Here is a 20699-nt window from a genome sequence, read left to right on the forward strand (position 1 = left end):
CCTGGCTGGGCTGAAAACCACCCCCCCCGGCCCACCTGAGAGGAAATTCCTTTTCTTTTTCCCTTTTCCTCCCCTTTTCCCATTTAATTAGTATTCTTCAATATTTTATGCACCAAAAATTTTCCAAATAATTTCTAAAGATCTCATACAACAATGATGTTAGAAAATGACACACTATAATTTGTAAATCCCTGTTGATGTATTGTTTTATTGCCTGTTTTCCTAGAAGAAGCGGGGATCGTTGATCCGGAACCCGTAGCCCCGGAAGAGGGACCAGAGCCCGAACTTCCGGAAGTAGGTCTTCTGTGCCAGGAAAGCTTCGACGAAGGCAAGTCCATCCTTCCCTTGATGCATAAATTACCTATTCTCTCTACCACTGCCTAGGCCGGGAATCACGGGGGAATATTGCATTGGGAGTGAGAGATGGCCCGCATTAACATATACTTTCTGGATACGTAATGTGGTTTGGAAAGAAGGGCAATGTGTTTTCCCCTAATAAAGTCTCTTCTTGAAAAGTTTTGCGATGAAGGGTACTCACCCTCATCACCCTGGGAGTGGGATGATCAGGGACTCCCTGGTTTAGGGGAGGGCCTGAGGTGTTGGCTCAGCTGGTTTAGGCGTGAGCAGAAGGATTGTCCCCTCATATAAGGACCGGCTTGTCATTTTCACTACCTGTACTCCTTTATCGTACAACCACTCGAGACTGTGTGGGCAGTCACTCAATCCGAACTCGTGCGGTCCAACCCCAGGGTTAAGAAGGCTGGGGAGCACCGGGAGGATAAGGAGGGGGAAAGTTTTGTTCGGTTTGGGCATGGTGGTGGCCTGACTCCTTCCGGGTAACCGTTAAGGTTAGGATGCACGGGTAAGGAAAGAGATCCGGCATTCAGGTCTCGCGACGGTGAGATCGCAGAACCCGGGCTAGTGGGTAAAGTGTACCCCTCTGCGCAGAGTCAAAACCTATTCGAATAGTCCGTGTCCACTGGTATGGATGAGTCTGGTATGGTATGGCAATTAGAGCTTTTTCTCTAAGTTTCTTAACAAGGAAAAGGTGTGTTTAAATGGGTTTTGAAAAAGAAAATAAAGCCACGGGAGCGGGGAGCTCAGTGGTGGTTGAGTTTTTGGTTACTTGTAATACCATGGGAAAACCTTCAAGCAACTGCCTCTCTCTAAGAAAATGATGAGTGACTACAACTCCACCAAATTGAGCATGTACATCATAGGTCTCTTTCTCTCTACGGGAGCGGGGTGGGCTTGCGGAATACCTAGTGTATTCACCCAGATTTATTTATGTTTTTCAGCAGCCGAGGACTTCTTTTCTGCTATGCTTGATTAAGAGGGCTGTGTCTGCACCCAGTTCTGCCTGTGGCTTGGGCTAGTGTATTTTCCTACTACGCTTCTCTATTTGGCTCTCTCTCGAGCTTGTACCCCGGTATTGTAATAAATTTATCTAAACTCTGTACTATTTGAAGTAAGGAATGTGTTTACTAGCCTCCTGGGACTAGTAATTGTTTCACATTTGAGTCCCAAAGGATCGGGACGCTTCAGGTGGTATCAGAGCCCATAGGACTGGCCGTAGGTCGCAGCCCTGACCCTAGAACCTACCTTAAAAAGAAAATACCCCTTACCTCAAGAAAAGTTTTCTCTTCCCTTCCCCGGTTTTAACAAGACCCTTCTTTTCCTATTCCAGATGGAAGACTCTCTGGCCATTAAGTCATCCTACTGCTCAGAAGTGGAAGGGTTCCCACGCCTCTTGCGAAGCTGTGCGCTCCGCATGGGAATCCGCAAGAAGCCGGAATACGTCTGGACGGAACATTTCGAGGGCGGAATGATAAGATGCTCTATGGCAGTCTACCTGGGGGAAAGCCAAAGCTATCCCAACCAACGTTCCTTCCAAGTCACTTTTACCGGAGTCCATTTCCTAGACGCTTGCCAAAATGTCGCCCGAAAAGCCCTCCGACAGCTATGTCAGAACTACAACAAAGTAATCATTGAAACCCCCCTTCGCTACTTTCCACCCAGCAACAAGAATACCCCCACCTGGAGGAAAAGACTCCAGGCCCTATCAGGAGGAGATCCTATTGAGAATGATCCCACCATTGTCTACATGGCTGGATACCTTCATACCCTTGATAACCAATATGATGACCTCGCCCTCCACTGCACCTCCCTAACCTCCCGGGTGGAAAGCCTGGAGCAGAAAGTCAGGGAACTTTCAGAAGAAAAAGCGTCCCTTCAAGAGAGCCTCTCGTTAGCTGAAGGCGAAGAGACCAACACCCGTGAAGCTTACCGCACCCTCAAAATGGACTACGACAAGGTACTGAAGAAGCTCGCCCCCGCAAGGAAAATCCGCAAGAAGACCAGAAACCAAGGATGCCAAACTGAGCAGCAGGAAGAGAACCCTCCCAGAAACCAGTCCGACACCGAGGACATGTCCCTGGCCAGCCTTGATGACCTTCTCAAGGAATTTGGGGACACTTTAGAGAAAGAGTTCGGGGGTACCTTAGGTAGCACTCGTGTGTGATGAGCTTGTGGTAGTAGTACGCTATGTAATGTAATGGCTTGATGTAATGAATAAAATAACTAGTAAAAAAAAATGGCATGTGCATAATAGTGACTCTCTTCCCATGGCAGATGGCTTCGGATAGAACCACGCCTACCGCCTCCGGGATTGGAGCAAGACTTCCTCTAGGAGCTGAGGGAGAGGCTGGCGGAGAAGGGGGTGAGACCCACCTCCCCGCACCTCCAGAACTACCACTAGACCTAGCCCAAATTCTGGCCAATCAAACCAGACTCATTGAAGTCCTCACTCGAAGTCTGGAGAACCAGCGCCCGGGCGATGGAAGGCCCCAGGACAGGATGGGAGAATTCCTGAGACTGAAGCCGCCCACGTTCGCAGGGTCCAGCAATCCCCTCGATGCAGATGACTGGCTTCGCACGATCAAGAGGAAGTTGGAAGCCATCGCTTGTCCTGAGAATCAGCGTATTCAGCTGGCAGCTCATCAGCTTTCAGGAATGGCTTTAGCATGGTGGGACACTTTCAGTGATGCCATTTGGACTAACCAACGCACCCGCCTTTTTCATGAACCTCATGAATAAGGTATTTATGGAAGAATTGGATAAGTTTGTCGTGGTTTTTATCGACGACATCATCATCTATTCCAAGAGTCGCAAGGACCATGAGCAGCACCTTCGAACCGTCCTCGGAAGACTCAGAGCACATCAACTTTATGCTAAGCTCAGCAAGTGTGAGTTCTGGTTAGAGAAGATAGCCTTCCTAGGGCATATCTTGACTGCTGAAGGGATAGAAGTGGACCCATCTAAGGTAGAAGCTGTTTCAAATTGGAAGCAACCATCCAACGTCAGTGAAGTACGAAGCTTTCTGGGAATGGCAGGGTATTATCGCCGCTTTATCAAGGGATTCTCCAGCATAGCAAAGCCCATGACTGAACTTCTCAAAAAGGACAATAAGTTTGTATGGACTCCCAAATGTGAAGGAAGTTTCCAAATCATCAAGGAGAAACTTACAACTGCACCAGTCCTGACCCTGCCAGACATACACCAGGATTTTGTCATCTTCTGTGATGCTTCCAAGCAAGGCTTAGGATGTGTCTTAATGCAAAATGAGAAAGTCATTGCTTATGCATCCCGATTACTCAAGCCGCACGAACAGAACTATCCTACCCACGATCTGGAATTGGCTGCCATAGTGCACGCCCTAAAAATTTGGAGGCATTATCTGATTGGGAACAAATGCCACATCTTCACTGATCATAAGAGTCTAAAGTACATCTTCACGCAACCGGACCTCAACCTCCGTCAGAGAAGGTGGCTCGAATTGATCAAAGATTATGACCTCGAAATCCACTACCACCCCGGAAAGGCCAACGTGGTAGCAGACGCCCTCAGCAGAAAACCCTTCGGGGTTAAGGGAGCAAACTTTCTGGAAGATTGGAAGAAAGAATCAGCTCAGCTAAATGCATGTCTGGGAGACAACAGTGGCCTGGAAGTCAAGGCAAATCTAGAAGACCTCCTACGCAAGGCCCAACGCCTGGACGCAGAAACAACCAAGCTTATGGAAAGAGCACGAAAGGAGCAACTTCCGGACCTCAGGACAGATAATCAAGGAGCCCTCTGGTTCAAGGATCGCCTGTGCGTGCCAGTGGGAGAAACACGAGAAACCCTGCTCGATGAAGCCCACAACTCAGCTTACTCTATCCACCCAGGGACCACCAAGATGTACTTAGACCTTAAGACCAGGTATTGGTGGAAAGGGATGAAAAGGGAAATAGCACAGTATGTGGCCCGATGTGACACCTGCCAGCGAACAAAGGCCGAACATCAGAAGCCTGCAGGCCTGTTTCAACCCCTCCCAATACCCGAATGGAAGTGGGAAGAAATAGGCATGGATTTCGTCACCGGACTGCCCAGATCCCAAAGAGGAAATGATTCCATATGGGTAATAATCGATCGTCTCACCAAGGTGGCCCATTTCATTCCAGTAAAGACCACTTTTGGAGGAGCCCTCGCCCGATTATACCTTAAAGAGATAGTCAGGCTACATGGCATTCCACGGAAGATAGTATCAGATAGAGGAACGCAGTTCACTTCAAAATTTTGGAAGGGCCTTCAGCAAGCAATGGGCACCAAGTTAGATTTCAGCACTGCTTATCACCCTCAGTCAGATGGTCAAACAGAGAGAGTCAACAAGGTCCTTGAAGATTTACTCAGAGCCTGCGTATTAGCCTTCGACAGAGATTGGGAGTCTAGTTTGCCGTACGCCGAATTCTCATACAACAACAGCCATCAGGCCAGCATCAAAATGTCACCGTTCGAAGCACTGTATGGAAGAAAATGCCAGACTCCCCTAATGTGGTCTAATGTAGGGGAAAGAACACTAGAAGGACCCGACTTCGTTAAAGAAGCCGAAGAAAAAGTTGCTTTGATCCGCAGAAGGTTACTTGAAGCTCAGAGTCGACACAAGAGTTACGCAGACAATAGGCGAAGGGAACTCAGATTTGAGGAAGGAGATTTTGTTTATCTCAAGGTTTCCCCAATGCGTGGTGTCAAAAGGTTCCAGATGAAAGGAAAGCTAGCACCCCGTTTCGTCGGTCCTTACCCTGTCATTTCCCGAATAGGACCCGTGGCATACCGTCTTGAGCTACCAGAATCCATGTCAGATATTCACAATGTGTTCCATGTGTCTCAACTCCGCAAATGCCTAAAAGTACCAGAAACCCGTATCGAGGCAGAAGCAATTCAGATTCGAAAAGATCTCCAGTACCGGGAAAAGCCAGTGAAGATTCTCGACTCAGCAGTCAGAAGGACCCGCAATTCAGAAGTGAAGCTCTGTAAGGTTCAGTGGAGCAGAGATGGAGAAGAGGAAGCCACCTGGGAAAGTGAGGACTCTCTGAGGAAGGAATACCCTTATCTTTTCTCGAGCCCCGTCTGAATCTCGAGGGCGAGATTCCTTTAAGTGGGGTAGGTTTGTAGCATCCCAAAAATCCCAATCTAGGTTTGAAACCCTAATCCTCCTTTTACCCCTCCCTTCATCCTCTAATTCTAAGTTTTCCACAAAGTTTTTCTTTCATCACATGCATACATTTTGTTTGATCACAAGGCACCTCACTTAGATTCTACTTTCTAAACACTTAGAATATTCACAAAATATTTTATTCAAAAGAAAAAGGGGCAAAAAGGGAAATGGGGTTTGAAAAGTAAAAAGAAAAAGAAAAAAACCCTCTCCCTGCCCTGTTGGACCGAATCTCGGCCCAACACTCGCAACTCCCCCCCCTCTCGCGCCCGCGCTCCTCCTCTCTCGGCCCACTCCCGGCCTGCCTCTGCGCGCGCGCCAGCCCGCTCCGTACTCCGCCTCTCTCTCACTGACGAGCCAGCCCCACCTGCCAGCCGCCCTCTCTCGCTCGCTCGCTCCCTCTGACCAAGCGACCCCACGGGTCAGCTGCTTCGTCGTCCGTCCGCCGTCCCCTCGCCGAGGTCACCTCCGGCCGTCGCCTCCGTCCTCCCCTCTGCCATCCTGCCACACAGGAAAGTTTGGCACCGCTCCGTCCTCCTCCCCTTGACCAGCGTCCTCGCCGGTACCGCCCCGCCGTAGCGTCCCCTCGGCGGCGCTGTGCGCCATTTATGGCGGCACCGGGAAGCTCGCCGGAGTCAGGGAGCTCCACCGCCCCCTCTTCCCCGCGCGCCTATAAAAAGCCTCCCCCGAGCTCCTTCTTCCTCGCACCGGCCTCGACCACTACCCTCCTCCCCTCGCCCGAGCCCAATTCGCGAAGCGCCGCCGTCTTCCCCCTCTCCGGTGAGTTCCTCCCCCTCTTCTCTCTCCCTCTCTGTTGGCCCAGCGAGCGAATAAGTTAGCCTAGCAGCTTCCTCACTTTGCCGCAAACTCAAAACACCATTTCCCCGCCCCAATCCCTCGCCCAAAGACCACCGGCGGCGATCCCCGCCGCGAAGCTCCGCCACCTCCCCGCGGACAGCCCCCTCCTGTCCCCCTCTAGCCAAATTGAGCCCACCTCTAGGCTCGCCAGCCCCTCCCCGTGCTAAGGCACCTACGCATTGTCCAAGAACCAGGCCACCGGCGGCGAATCGCCGTCGAGCCCACCGGCGGCCGGGTTTTCTTCCCCGCGGACGGCCGGTTCGCCCGCACCATGGAACCGTGACGCCGTTTCCCCTCCGCTCTCGCTGACTGGTGGACCCGCAGTGACGCCGTTGCTCCCGCGCGCCCGCGCCGTCTCTCCGCCTGCGGGCCGCAGCTGGGCCGGCGCCCTCGCGCGCGCGCGCCTCGCGCCTGGCTGGGCTGAAAACCACCCCCCCCGGCCCACCTGAGAGGAAATTCCTTTTCTTTTTCCCTTTTCCTCCCCTTTTCCCATTTAATTAGTATTCTTTAATATTTTATGCACCAAAAATTATCCAAATAATTTCTAAAGATCTCATACAACAATGATGTTAGAAAATGACACACTATAATTTGTAAATCCCTGTTGATGTATTGTTTTATTGCCTGTTTTCCTAGAAGAAGCGGGGATCGTTGATCCGGAACCCGTAGCCCCGGAAGAGGGACCAGAGCCCGAACTTCCGGAAGTAGGTCTTCTGTGCCAGGAAAGCTTCGACGAAGGCAAGTCCATCCTTCCCTTGATGCATAAATTACCTATTCTCTCTACCACTGCCTAGGCCGGGAATCACGGGGGAATATTGCATTGGGAGTGAGAGATGGCCCGCATTAACATATACTTTCTGGATACGTAATGTGGTTTGGAAAGAAGGGCAATGTGTTTTCCCCTAATAAAGTCTCTTCTTGAAAAGTTTTGCGATGAAGGGTACTCACCCTCATCACCCTGGGAGTGGGATGATCAGGGACTCCCTGGTTTAGGGGAGGGCCTGAGGTGTTGGCTCAGCTGGTTTAGGCGTGAGCAGAAGGATTGTCCCCTCATATAAGGACCGGCTTGTCATTTTCACTACCTGTACTCCTTTATCGTACAACCACTCGAGACTGTGTGGGCAGTCACTCAATCCGAACTCGTGCGGTCCAACCCCAGGGTTAAGAAGGCTGGGGAGCACCGGGAGGATAAGGAGGGGGAAAGTTTTGTTCGGTTTGGGCATGGTGGTGGCCTGACTCCTTCCGGGTAACCGTTAAGGTTAGGATGCACGGGTAAGGAAAGAGATCCGGCATTCGGGTCTCGCGACGGTGAGATCGCAGAAACCGGGCTAGTGGGTAAAGTGTACCCCTCTGCGCAGAGTCAAAACCTATTCGAATAGTCCGTGTCCACTGGTATGGATGAGTCTGGTATGGTATGGCAATTAGAGCTTTTTCTCTAAGTTTTTTAACAAGGAAAAGGTGTGTTTAAATGGGTTTTGAAAAAGAAAATAAAGCCACGGGAGCGGGGAGCTCAGTGGTGGTTGAGTTTTTGGTTACTTGTAATACCATGGGAAAACCTTCAAGCAACTACCTCTCTCTAAGAAAATGATGAGTGACTACAACTCCACCAAATTGAGCATGTACATCATAGGTCTCTTTCTCTCTACGGGAGCGGGGTGGGCTTGCGGAATACCTAGTGTATTCACCCAGATTTATTTATGTTTTTCAGCAGCCGAGGACTTCTTTTCTGCTATGCTTGATTAAGAGGGCTGTGTCTGCACCCAGTTCTGCCTGTGGCTTGGGCTAGTGTATTTTCCTACTACGCTTCTCTATTTGGCTCTCTCTCGAGCTTGTACCCCGGTATTGTAATAAATTTATCTAAACTCTGTACTATTTGAAGTAAGGAATGTGTTTACTAGCCTCCTGGGACTAGTAATTGTTTCACATTTGAGTCCCAAAGGATCGGGACGCTTCAGGGATGATGTCTGTCCCGGGGAGGGGAGTAGTTGTTGTGGTTCCTCGACCGTCCCCGGGTAGTACCTCCAGTCGAGGCTGTTGCCGACTCAGTTCTGGTGGCCTGACTCCGAGCTGGGATGCCATGATCCCTGTCGTACTCCTCCCGGCGGCGGATCTCGTTCTCATGTCGTCGTTCACGCGAAGCATTGATGGAGCTTTGTGCGTCCCGGCGACTGTTGATGGCGTGTCGTAGATCGTTCGACGGGTGAGCGAGAGGTAGAAGATGGTTGGCTGCCTGGGTGAACAGTCGCCGATAGCCCTCGGCGTCGGGAGTCCGAGGGAGTCCATCAGCTATCCGAGCTAGTACCCCTCCAACTTCACTCGGCGTGTTCATGGCTCGGGCGAAGTCGGGATTCAAGTTGCGCCCGAAGAGTGGATTTTCCCGACGTTGCCTTGCATCCTGCTCGGCTTGTTCCTGAGCTCGTCGGCGATCACGCCGTCGGGAGTTCCTTCGTTATCTGAAGACGCGTTCCTCCGGAGTTTCTCCTATCTCTGAGACCTCGTCTCGCGAGACAGACTGCTCTGGATCCCGCTCTCCGGCCTCGTGATGTCGCTGGATGTTTCGGCGCCGGTTCCTCCGTCGACGGGACTCCCGCTGAGGTGGTTCTTCTCCGGGCGCGGTCGGCTCGTCGTCGGAGACGGGGGGCGACTACACTCTCCCGATGAAAAGAACGTCGGGGTAGAATGGTGCGACTGTCGTGGCGATCTTCTTTCCGTTCTCCTTTGAGGGCGGAGGCACGGAAAGAACAACTTGCTTCCTCCCGGTTTTGTTCGTCTCTTTCTTCCTTGCGATTTGTGTCCATTCTTTCGTCGGGGAAGTAGACAGTGGAGTTCTCCGGGTCAGCGGGCCCTCGGCCCCTGGCTTGCTGAAGACGATCTTTTTTCGGAGCGCTGGAGGTTGCACTTTTTCCTTCTTTACCCCGATATTCTCGGAGTATGTTGGAGGGGACTTCTTCTTTGGCGGATCTGCGATGTGGTGTAGAGTTCCCTCTTCATCTGCTACGGATGAGATAGTTCTGAAGCAGAATACAGATTCGGGACGGAGGGTGATCTTGCGGTGGAAGGTGACGGCCATTGAGCTATCTTAGATCGGCGACACCCCCCCTACCTGGCGCACCAGCTGTCGGTGTTTTGGGTCCGACCGCACACCCGGGGTTGCCCCTCAAGGTGTTTTTAGGAGTAGGACGGTGTCGCCGACTGTAGCTAAATGGTTCGTGCCAGATGCACGAGGAACAATGGACAGTGTTTACAGGTTTGGGCCGCTTGGAGATGCGTAACACCCTACGTCCTGGTGAGAATGTTTTACGTGGTGGATTACAAAGGAGCTCTCTTACACTAGAGAATAGAGAGTCAGGGTGGATGGGTGAGTAGTGAGATCGATCGTTCTGAAGGGGTGCCCCTTAGGCCTTATATATTCGACCGTGAGGCAATACATGCGGATGAGATAACAAACCGCACCTAAGAGATAGTGAACTGATTGAGTCTATCTTCCTATAATTCTGCCGACTTATCCTCGCCTGGCTCCGTTGTACGGGGCTCCAGTGTGGGAAAGTCGGGTCTTCTGTTGTGGTTTCTTGCTCAACGTTGTTGGGCCACTCGGGTTCACATCGATCCGGCCTTATGTCGATCTGCTTCACTGGTCGTTCCTCCCCAGGCCCATGAAGGAGTGACCTTATGATATATTGGGCCCTTGGGCCTTTCGTGAGGTCTTTTATCCTTCCAATGGACCCGGGGGATATCTGTCCCCCACAGAAGGTGAGGATTTATTTGATACTTATTCACCTTCCTCTATGTGATCGGAGATCCCGTGAATTAGAATGATGAAACAAGCTAGCGGTAGACTGAGAGGAAAGACCCTCAATAAGGCTCATTTCAGATACATATCTTTCCTTACTATAAGGTAGGTTGGTCTTTACACCTTAATATGTCTCAAGTGGCTTTGTGAAGCAAAGATGTCCTACATAACATTTTTAGAGGAACATACCTATATGGGTTAACTGGTAGTCACGATTTATGAGATTCGGGTGGTCTCTAGATACCCATGAAAGGCTATGGAGTTTGACTTATATGCTCCAACCAGAGGGGATGCGTTCAACAATCTAGTACTGGTAAAGAGTTTATATGAGACTTATTCCACGCAAAACCGCCAATTCAAGGCCTAGTCCACTGTGCAGTTGTGGTTAAGTGTAGTCTAGGTTCTAGGTGGATGTTCAACTTAACATTCTCCATCGAAACACCAGTATATCAAACATTTGAGATGATGAGAGCATTTTAGTGTGACTTAGCATTTGGTGGGGATTGTTGGATTAATGTGGGCTTGGCCCAAATTAATATTCAATAATAGTCAATGCTAATGGCCCACTTTAATACTATGGTGCACTAATAATTTAGTATCATACTAGAAGTTCAAGTGACAAATCAATCAACTTAAATAGGTGCACCATTGGTGCATCTATTGAGAAGTTGAGAAAAAGGATGAAGGATTGTCACACACACACGCGCTGCCGCCGGCGGCTGTAGCATCCCAAAAATTCAAATCCTAAAATTTTCTCAAACTCGCTCTAAATTCAAAATGAATTCCAAATTTTATTTCAAAATGTTTGTTTGCGAGTTGATATCAACAAATAAAATATAGTGGTCTATATTATCTCCAAAATCCCCCTCAAATTATTTCCAGAAATACTGCCCAGATATTTCCCCAGTAATCCCCTTCAAGTTCTTTCCAGAAATACTGCCCAAATATTCCACCAATAAATCTCCAAGTATTTTCTTCCTGAGAAATACCTTCAGAATCATTTTTCAAGTCCCTACAAATATTTTCTTCATAACTTTTCCCATGCTCATACGTATACGTATGCCTCCGGTGTCATACGTTGAGCTCTACAAGCTAATTACACTCATATAAGACAAATCCATGCTAATCTCCCACTAATCCTCTCATCCTCCTACTAATCCTCTCATCCCTCCCCCTAATCCCCCCCCACCATGGCTATAAATAGAGGGGCAAGGGCATCCTCTCATCCCACCCCAAGCCATTTCATGGCAACTCCCCCCCCACACACCCACTCCACTTCCCACACAAGCACACACTAGCACAAGGATCGTTCGGTCGTTCTTCGATCGTTCGTCCCCCTGTTCTTAGTTTGTTCGTTCGTTCGTCCGATCGTTCATGGTTTGTTCGTCCGTTCGTCCGATCGTTCGATCGTTCGTCCAAATAATCTTTTTTCTGCCGTTATGCTGCCGAAATTCTGATCGTTCATCATTCGTTCATAGTTCATATTCATCTTTCATCGTTCGTTCATAGTCCCTATTCATCGTTCTTCCAGATAATCTTTGTCCTGTCGTTATGTTGCCGAAATTCTGATCGTTCGTTCGTTCAATCATTCGATCGTTCATAGTTCCTATTCATCATTCATCGTTCGTTCATAGTTCATATTCATCGTTCTTCGTTCGTTCATAGTCCCTATTTATCGTTCTTCTAGATAATCTTTGTCCTGCCGTTATGCTGCCGAAATTCCGATCGTTCGTTCGTCCGACCATTCGATCGTTCGTCTGTTCGTTCATAGTTCCTATTCATCGTTCGTTCATCGTCACTATTCATTGTTCGCACGAACTATTCACCATTACTATTCATCATCGTTACTGTTCATAGACACTATTACCATTGTCACTATTCACCATCGTTACTATTCATCATCGCTACTATTTATCGATAATATCTATAATAACGTTTTCGTCGTCACTATTCACCGTTACTATTCATCATTACTGTTCATCGATCATCCGATCACCCCAAATTTCAACTACTCATCCATCATGTTGTCTAGTCCACCTAAGACCAGCCAGACCCATATTCCAGTCATACGAACTCCGGTGACTGTGATTTTCCTTCCAGTAGGGAACTTCTTATCTGGTCACCCATCCCAGGTTTCTCTAAGTTGAGCACGCTTAACTTTGAGATTCCTTTGAACCAGGCTTCCAAACTCCGATTCCAATAATTATTGTTTCTAAATTCTTATCAAATTATTCCCTATTCAACCATGTCATCCCTCAAGCATGGTTCATATTCTAGAAAACTCCCAAAATACTCTTGTCCCATATTCTGTCTATAACTCTCATGTTCATACTAAGTCAGACGATTCGTTCGTCACTATTCTCACCAATAGTGAACTTCACGGTGCTACACCACATACACCCAGCTATAAATACACCCAGCTACCCTCTCCACACACACACTCAACACCCTCAGCCAAGGCAAACACCCCACCCACTCAGTTACTCCGCTCTACCGGCTACACGCATAGTGTCGCTTCACCTCCAGTCCATCCTCCTGGTAAGCACCTCCGCTCCCCCGCTAGTAGTATCTCAACACCACATGACACAGATTCTGCTCAAGACTCTACCCATCCATATATCGCTATTTTGACCACTATACTAAATATTTGTTGGTATACTTGCTGATTTGTATGTTTGCTTGTTCATGTTGCATAGTTATCGGAGCGTTCGTGCCGTCTCGTGGAGGCCAGATCTGCAAGTCTACGCCAGGCAGTGGAGCTAGAAGCCAGTTCCGCGAGCTCCCCTTCCCCCTTCGCCGGATAAGCACGACAAGCTCACTGGATCCCTTTGATGCATAAATTACCTATGTTTTACAACCACAACCCTCAGCCTATTATTTTATGCATGATATGATTTTGAGACAAGTTATTATGGCCACCCATGTAATACCCAAAAATGTATACAAAGAGACTATAAGTTGATCTCCTTATTTTGTGTGCCATCTAATCATTATAACAAGAGAATAACTATAAATAAGAATGAGTAATTAAAACAAATAACACTTAAAAAAAATATGCATAATGCTGGGATTTATTGTGTGTGTGCATTTGGTGACATAAATAAACCAACATCCAAATGGAAGATTTAATACCTACTTTGAATAAATAGAATAGAAGGAGAGAAATACTATAAAGTACAAAATAAAACTTACTAATAAAAATTCGTATTGGCAAGTTCAAATTTAATATCTAACCCAAGGACAAATTTGCCACAAAAAGAATTTCTTTTAGAGTTGAAGCTTTGAATTTGTAAAGGAAGAAAAGAATAATAAAAAAAAGGAAAGAGAAAGCAATTTTCGACCAAGTGGGCCTCAATTCCCTCCTGGCGGGCCCTTGGGGGCCAGAAACTTGGCGCGCTGGGAGCATAGCGCACTGGCTTTCTGCCGTGCGGGGCCCACTCCCCAGCCTCCCGGTGTCGTATGCGTCATCTTCCAGGTTTGACCGGGGTATGCGCTGTGGCTTCACGGTGGGCCCTACCGGTCATCTCCATCTCCATCGCGTGGCGTAGGCTCTGGTTGCACACCGCAACAGATGGCGCTAGAACCGGTCGTTTCTGTTTCCCCCACCAAAATCGGACTCGTTAATCCATGCCTACATATATGTGTGAATCGAGCTCCTCCTTTCCCCCATGAACCGTGTGGGCGAGCCTCGAGGGAGCGTGGGGGGAAACCTTGGCTCCTGTACGGGAGTAGGACCACCAGTGCTCCCGTATATTGCTCGTCGTCGCTCGTTCTTAGCCGCGGATCGGTGCGGTGCATGCGCAGCGGAAGCGTGGTGGGTCGGTGGTGTTGGCCGAACCACTAGGGAGCTCTGGGTGCCCTCGGACCAGGAGAACGGCCGCTGTATAATCGGAATTCCTTGCTGGGGATCATCTGAGCCGCTCGGCATCGAAATTGGATCTCGCCTCTGCATAATCGCCGGTAAAACCTCATCTACCCTACTCGCCGCATCCATTACTACGTGTAGCACCCCCCTACGTTTGGCCTTGTGGGCTTGGGCGCGATTTCGCCCTCTCCGGTGAGGTCCGACGTCGTGCCACCCTGGTTCGCTGCGTCGCGCGGTCGGAGGAAGAAGAGAAGGGTTGGTCGTTAGATGGAAATCGGACGGCACAGAATAGATCAAGCGGGAGCCATAGATCTCAGATCATGCAGCTGTGGTTATATCAGGGTTCATAGAATCTGGGCCATCGGATTTTGATCCCACGGCTAATAGCGCATACCGGTTCATTGGGCGCCAGATCTAATCCTAGCCCTCGATTCTGGATCCTGTGGCTGATATCCCCCTGTACCCCTTCGCCCAGGCCTTTTTGCACATGAGCCCCTCGGTTTTCACCAAAACAACCCGCCGTCCAGCTGGGTTGCGGCCTGTGTCTTAGGTTCTTTTACGCCGTAGCCCCTGCGTTTTCCAGAAAATGAGGCTCCGTCCAGAGAATTATAAAATCTAGAAAAAGGAATTAGAAAATGATTTTTATGCAAAAATAAATGCTAGAATTTGTTTAATTCATAGAAAATGCATATTTAGTCCAAATTAATTCATTCCAATTCCTATAATTTTATAAAATCATTGCTTATCATTTGGTACCATTGTTTTGACATAAAAGTCACATTAAAATTGTTATCTTAATTAATTTTGTACTAAGCACATAGAATCTTTGGAAAATCCATAACTTAAAATCTATAACTCCAAAATCAATAATTTCTGTTCCTCTGATCTTATTTCAATGTGTAGATTATTAATATGTATTTTGCATATATGTTTGGTGTAATGTTAATTTTGCCTATACAATGTTTGTCTGTATTGCTACGTTTAGCAGTGAGGTCACGAGTCATCTGAAGATCATCCTGGTACCTGGAATCTCAAGTCCCAGGCAAGTTGTGCCCTTGATCACTTCTTTTACCCACTCATGTTCTAATTAATCATAATGATCTGCATAGGTTAATTTTGATGGGACCTAATAGGTTACCCTAGTTTGTCTATCTTTATGCCTTGTTTACCACTGAACTTTTTGGGTAGTACTTGCTAGTGCTATATGTGGTTTTGGGCATTGAGATACACATTATTCATGATTATACTCTTGTTATCCGTTGTTATTTACTGTTCATGTCAAGATCATTAATGTTAATTGGAACATAGAGCTTAACTTGAGAAACACGTGCCACCACAAGGGTTTATGGACGCCCTTGGCTGATTAATTAGGAAAGCTAGTGGAGGACTACCTTACCCGAAAGGGGCAAGGGCAGTAGGGGAGTGGTCAGTGTAGGGAGGCCCTCGGGAGGATTTTGCTGCGATGGCGGTCCTGCAAGGGATTCCTGCATTGGAGCTTCCTATAAACTGTAGCGGGTTTTCTGAAGCTAGTGGAACTTTGTAAAGGCCTCGTAGTGTTACCCTGCCTCGCCTCCTCGGTAGAGGTGTATGGGAAGTCGCGATCCCTTGGCAGATGGGTAACATGACTTGTGGGTAAAGGGTACCACCTCTGCAGAGTGTAAAACTGGTATACTAGCCGAGCTCACGGTCATGAGCAGCTCAGGACTCTCTGATGATTAAATTATGGAACTAAATTCAATTTGTCATATGCATTGCATCGTAGGTGATGTTGTTACTTTTGTTCTACTACTTAATTGGGTTGGTATTTACTTATACTTAGTAATTGCTAATAAAATTTTGACCAACTTTAAAAGCAATGCTCAGCTCTAACCATCCTCTTTGGTAAGCCTTACACTTCACGTGAGCTCCCACCTTTGGCGAGTTCATGCACATTATTCCCCACAACTTGTTGAGCGATGAACGTATGTGAGCTCACTCTTGCTGTCTCACACCCCCCCCCCACAGGTCAAGAACAGGTACCACAGGATGAGGCGCATGGAGGATGCTGCGATGTGTTCGTGAGAGGTCTAGGTCGTCGTCTCCCAGTCAACTTTGGGTTGCTGGACCGTTGTCTCCTTATAATGTAATTATTTATTTTGTACCGAATTCCTGTTATGTAGTAAAGATGTGACATTCGATCCTGTGCCATGATTCATCATATGTGTGAGACTTGGTCCCAGCACACCTGGTGATTATGTTCGCGCCCGAGTTTTGGACCCCTAAAACCCGGGTGTGACAACCCAGCCGCTTGCCGCAATCAATCCTTGATATATTTGTTACAAATAATTTGAGAAAAGGTGTGAGTTTTCAAAAGAAAATGTTTTTAAAAATGTGTATGATGAAGGGTTTTCACCCTCATCACCTTTGAGTAGGGATGATCAGGGACTCCCTGGTTTAGGGGAGGGCCTAAAGTGATGGCTCAGCTGGTTTAGGTGTGAGCAGAAGGATTGTCCCCTCATATAAGGACCGATTTGTCATCCTTCACTACCTGTACTCATGATAAGTACAACCACTCGAGACTGTATGGGCAGTCACTCAATCTGAACTCGTACGGTCCAAACCCCAGGGTTATGAAGGCTGGGGAGCACCGGGAGGATAAGGAGGGGGAATGTTTTGTCCGGTTTGGACATGGCGGTGGCCTGACTCCTTCCGGTATAACCGCTAAGGTAAGGACGTGCAAGGAAAGAAAGAGATTCGGTTTCGGATCTCATTGGCCATGAGATCGCAGAGCCAGACTAGTGGGTAAAGTGTACCCCTCTGCGCAGAGTTCAAACCTATTCGAATAGTCTGTGTCCACAGGAATGGACGAGTCTGGTGTGGTATGACAATTAGTGTTTTGTTTTAAAAAAAGGTGCGTTTGAGAAAAGTGATTTTTAAAAGGTCCGGCGGTTTAGCCGTGAACTATGGTGGACGGGAAGTCCAGTAGCTGTTTTTGAAAATGAAAACAAGTGGGAAACTGCTGAGATACCTGGATAATTTAGTCCAGGAGATTTTGTTCTATGTTGAAAAAAACTTCCTGCTCCTTTGGCAGAGGATGCGCTTTGCAAAATACAAAATGTTTTACAAAATAACCCTGCATAAAATATTACCGTTTCTGCAAAATATCCTGAGCTCCACATATTCCATGCATTATATCTGATTTCCCCATTCCACGGGTGAAGGTGGGCTGCTGAGTACGTTTGTACTCACCCTTGCTTATTTGTTGTTTTTCAGAAAAGGAGATCAGGTAAGAGTTACGGCTGTTCCCAACCTTGCCTGTGGCTGTTGGACCGCTGATTTGCTTCGCTGCGTATATCGGGCTGCTTCAGCCCCACTCTGATGATATGTCCCGAGTTGTGGACCAACTCTTAAAGTTGTTCGCCACCTTTATAGGTTTATCTCGTTTAAGCAAATCTGGAACTATCTGATGTATAAATGTGTTTACTAGCCTCCTGGGACTAGTAATTGTATCACATTTGAGTCCCAGAGGATCGGGACGCTTCACCGGCCGTGGTCGTGGTTCGTGTTAGATCGGACCTTGGTCCGAATATTCCTTCCAAACAGTTGTGCATTTTGCCTGGAGTGATGACTCTCATGATGACCGTCTGTTTCCTGTCTTATGGCTAGTAACGGATGTCAGTTTTTTGCTCTAATGGCACATCGATTTCTGGCTCTAATGGCACGTCATTTTCTGGCTCTAATGGCGCGACCGTTACTGTCCATTGCCCTTCTCCCCTCCCTCTATCTTTGTATAAGTATGGAGGAGGAGGAGTCTCTTCCGGTTACACGAACAGTCTCTCAGACGCGTTGCACTCAGCCCATTCTCGTCCCACCTTCCGCTAGCACAGAGAAAGTGGGAGAGCAGCCCTCCGAAATCGTCGTCCGCAGAGGTACACTTGCACGGGTGTGTGGGCGATCAGGTTTTTGGAGAGCGTACTCGCGACTGCTCGCTTCATCTGCTCCGGTTCTTCGTCGTCCGCGCTGTTTGAGGGACTGCACTGCGTATACCTGCCCGCATCGAGTTCGTACGACTACATCGAACATACACACGAGATGTCTCGTGTGAATAGAACCATTGATGTCTTGAGCATCGGTCCCTCCGCAGGGTACTTCCCGTTTTTCCGTACTTGTGCATGCTTCGTTTCTGTTTACTGCTTATGCGAATAGTGGTACACACATGCACATGCATGCCATCACATACATCACAATGATTTTCTAGATTAAATTAAAACTGATAATACCTAATTTTCTAATAAGAGAGAGATAAATTTTTATGGGAGACGATAGAGTTTCATAGGGCTACAACTCTATATATAGAGTTACCTAGTTTAAAATCGGTGTGTGGTAGTATTGGCCTTAGTCACTGAAACCAAATAGGGGGTTAGTGACTTTTAGTCACGAAACACCCTTAGCTCAGCAGGTTCCAAAAATTCAAATCTCACTCCTAATCGGGTTCAGCTATTTAAATATATAACTTTCGTTGTCTTGAGGCCCTCTATGTAATGTGTGAGATTAGAGAATTGAGAAAAAGAGATCCCATTTGAATACCCATTATTAAAATCATTTAAATTTCCATTCATCCCTCTCCATCGTCCCTTACACGCCCTGCATGCGGCTTGGCCACTTGTTTCCAAGCATCTGCGTGTATGTCATGTCGTCACTTGATCCTCGTAAGTCGTAACCTACACGGCTCCGGCTCTCCCTGCGTGGTTCTGGAACATTGTGCCACTTTTCGTCGACGGGACGGCCACCTTGCTCTTGCCTACCCTACCCTGCGCGGCGGCCTGGCCATCCACGTCGGCGGCAACGCCCCCATCGTATCACCGGCCAGTTTGCCGGTCTGTGCGTGAGATCCTGCCTCGCTCCACGTCGCGTGCTGTACTGCTTATCCATCCTGCTCTGCTCTCGCCGGCCTGCGCATGCGCCTCAATCACCACAACCTACGGCCGTGAATCTCACGCCGACGTGGCCTCCGCCGCGGCCGCCCACCTCGTCGTCACGGGCGGGCGAGCCACCTCTCCCCGAGGCTCTAGCTCCCCACGCCTATAAAAGCCGGCCACCCACTCTGGCAAGTGGCAACCACCACACTACAACTCGACACCGAGAAAAGCGCAGCAAAGCAACGCAAAGCCCACGCCGCTACAGTGCTACAGCGAGCGAGCCTCTTGCCTGCCGCTACGAGCCAACGACTCGAACGCATACACTCCAATGGCAGCGACGGTGATGGCCTCCATGAGCCCCCTCGCCTCCGCCACCCCCGGCGCGCGTCGCGCTTTCCCTGTACGGCTGCTGCTCCAGGCATCTGCGCTCGCGCCGCGCCGGCGCGCCTTGGCCGTGACCGTGAGGGCCCAGAGCGACGACGCCGAGGCCGAGCCAAAGGAGGCGGCGGCGGCGGCCACCACCCCGGCGCCAAAGTCCAAGGCGGCGGCGGCGGCGAGCCCCGGGCTGTGGGACGCGCTGGCGTTCAGCGGCCCGGCTCCCGAGCGCATCAACGGCCGGCTCGCCATGGTGGGCTTCGTGTCGGCGCTCGCCGTCGAGGCGTCCCGCGGCGGGGGCCTCCTCTCGCAGGCCGGCAGCGGGTCCGGGCTCGCCTGGTTCGCGGCCACGGCTGCCGTGCTGTCCGTGGCCTCGCTGGTGCCGCTGCTCAGGGGCGACAGCGCCGAGGCCAGGAGCGGCGCCGTCATGAGCGCCAACGCCGAGCTCTGGAACGGCCGCTTCGCCATGCTCGGCCTCGTCGCGCTCGCCTTCACTGAGTACCTCACCGGCGCACCGTTCATCAACGCGTAGAGGCGGTTCAGTCCAAGCCAGTGCTTATATATTTTGGAAGTTGGAACTGTGTATGCTAGTCAGCTATAGCGGCACCATGCCCGTAGTAGGAGCCTAGCTACAGTTGGACGAGCTACTTTTTATTGGGATTTACTAGTCTTGGGCCATTTACTTCTCTTCTTATTAAAGTCCACTCATAAATCAGAAATCCAATTTTATCTGACGGGAATAAGGGCGGAAGACACTAGTCAAAGTTGTTTAGGCTATCCACACTCGTACAACCCTAAATTTTTACTCTAAAAATAATATTCTATCCTGATCAGCGAGATTCTTTACTCTATACCACAATTCTCCGCACTCATATTTACTCTATATCTAACCCTATCCCTGGGAACACACTACACGTCCTCCACGTGGTCCAACCAGGCGGGCGCGGCATCGGCTGCCGTCCTCGTGCACAGTGGATAGAGCAGCACCGTACGAGCGCTAGGAGTGGCGTACCGCCGCGGTGCATGCAGTTTCCAGTGCCGTTTTCAGTTCCCGCTGCAGCGTATTGCCTTGCGCTAAAACTTTAGCGTGCCCTTCCCAGTGCATGGCTGCGGGCAGCCTTAACCAATTCAACATCATGTTCAAGTGTTTATAATATTGAATATAAATTGTACATATGTATATATGATTTTTGTAAAATAAAAAAATAATCGTGTCGAGCCGGGCCAACACTACGGGCCGAGGCTACGACCCAAGCCCCACACGACCCTCGTGTCGGGTTGGCCCAGGCACTATTAAATGGGTCGTGCCTCGAGCCAGCTCGCTAATCACGACCCATTTGGCCATCTATACCTCCGCACGATAATGATGGTACTCGCCTCAGT

The 20699-nt window shown here is 49.1% G+C and overlaps 1 protein-coding gene across 1 annotated transcript; it reads left to right on the forward strand.

Moving 5' to 3' along the window:
* The first annotated feature begins 19140 nt into the window (after window positions 1-19140).
* LOC100285817 (early light-induced protein) lies at window positions 19141-20050 on the forward strand. Its single transcript, NM_001158707.2, has one exon. It carries the CDS (start codon window positions 19270-19272, stop codon window positions 19846-19848), a length of 579 nt encoding a protein of 192 aa, NP_001152179.2. The 5' UTR covers window positions 19141-19269; the 3' UTR covers window positions 19849-20050.
* Window positions 20051-20699: the final 649 nt, after the last annotated feature.

Source organism: Zea mays, chromosome 2 (assembly GCF_902167145.1).
Source record: "Zea mays cultivar B73 chromosome 2, Zm-B73-REFERENCE-NAM-5.0, whole genome shotgun sequence".
NCBI classification, from domain to species: Eukaryota; Viridiplantae; Streptophyta; class Magnoliopsida; order Poales; family Poaceae; genus Zea; species Zea mays.

Bases quoted from the DNA above. Each gene is read 5' to 3' on its own strand.
- LOC100285817 (NM_001158707.2), top strand. From the start codon at position 19,270: ATGGCAGCGACGGTGATGGCCTCCATGAGCCCCCTCGCCTCCGCCACC.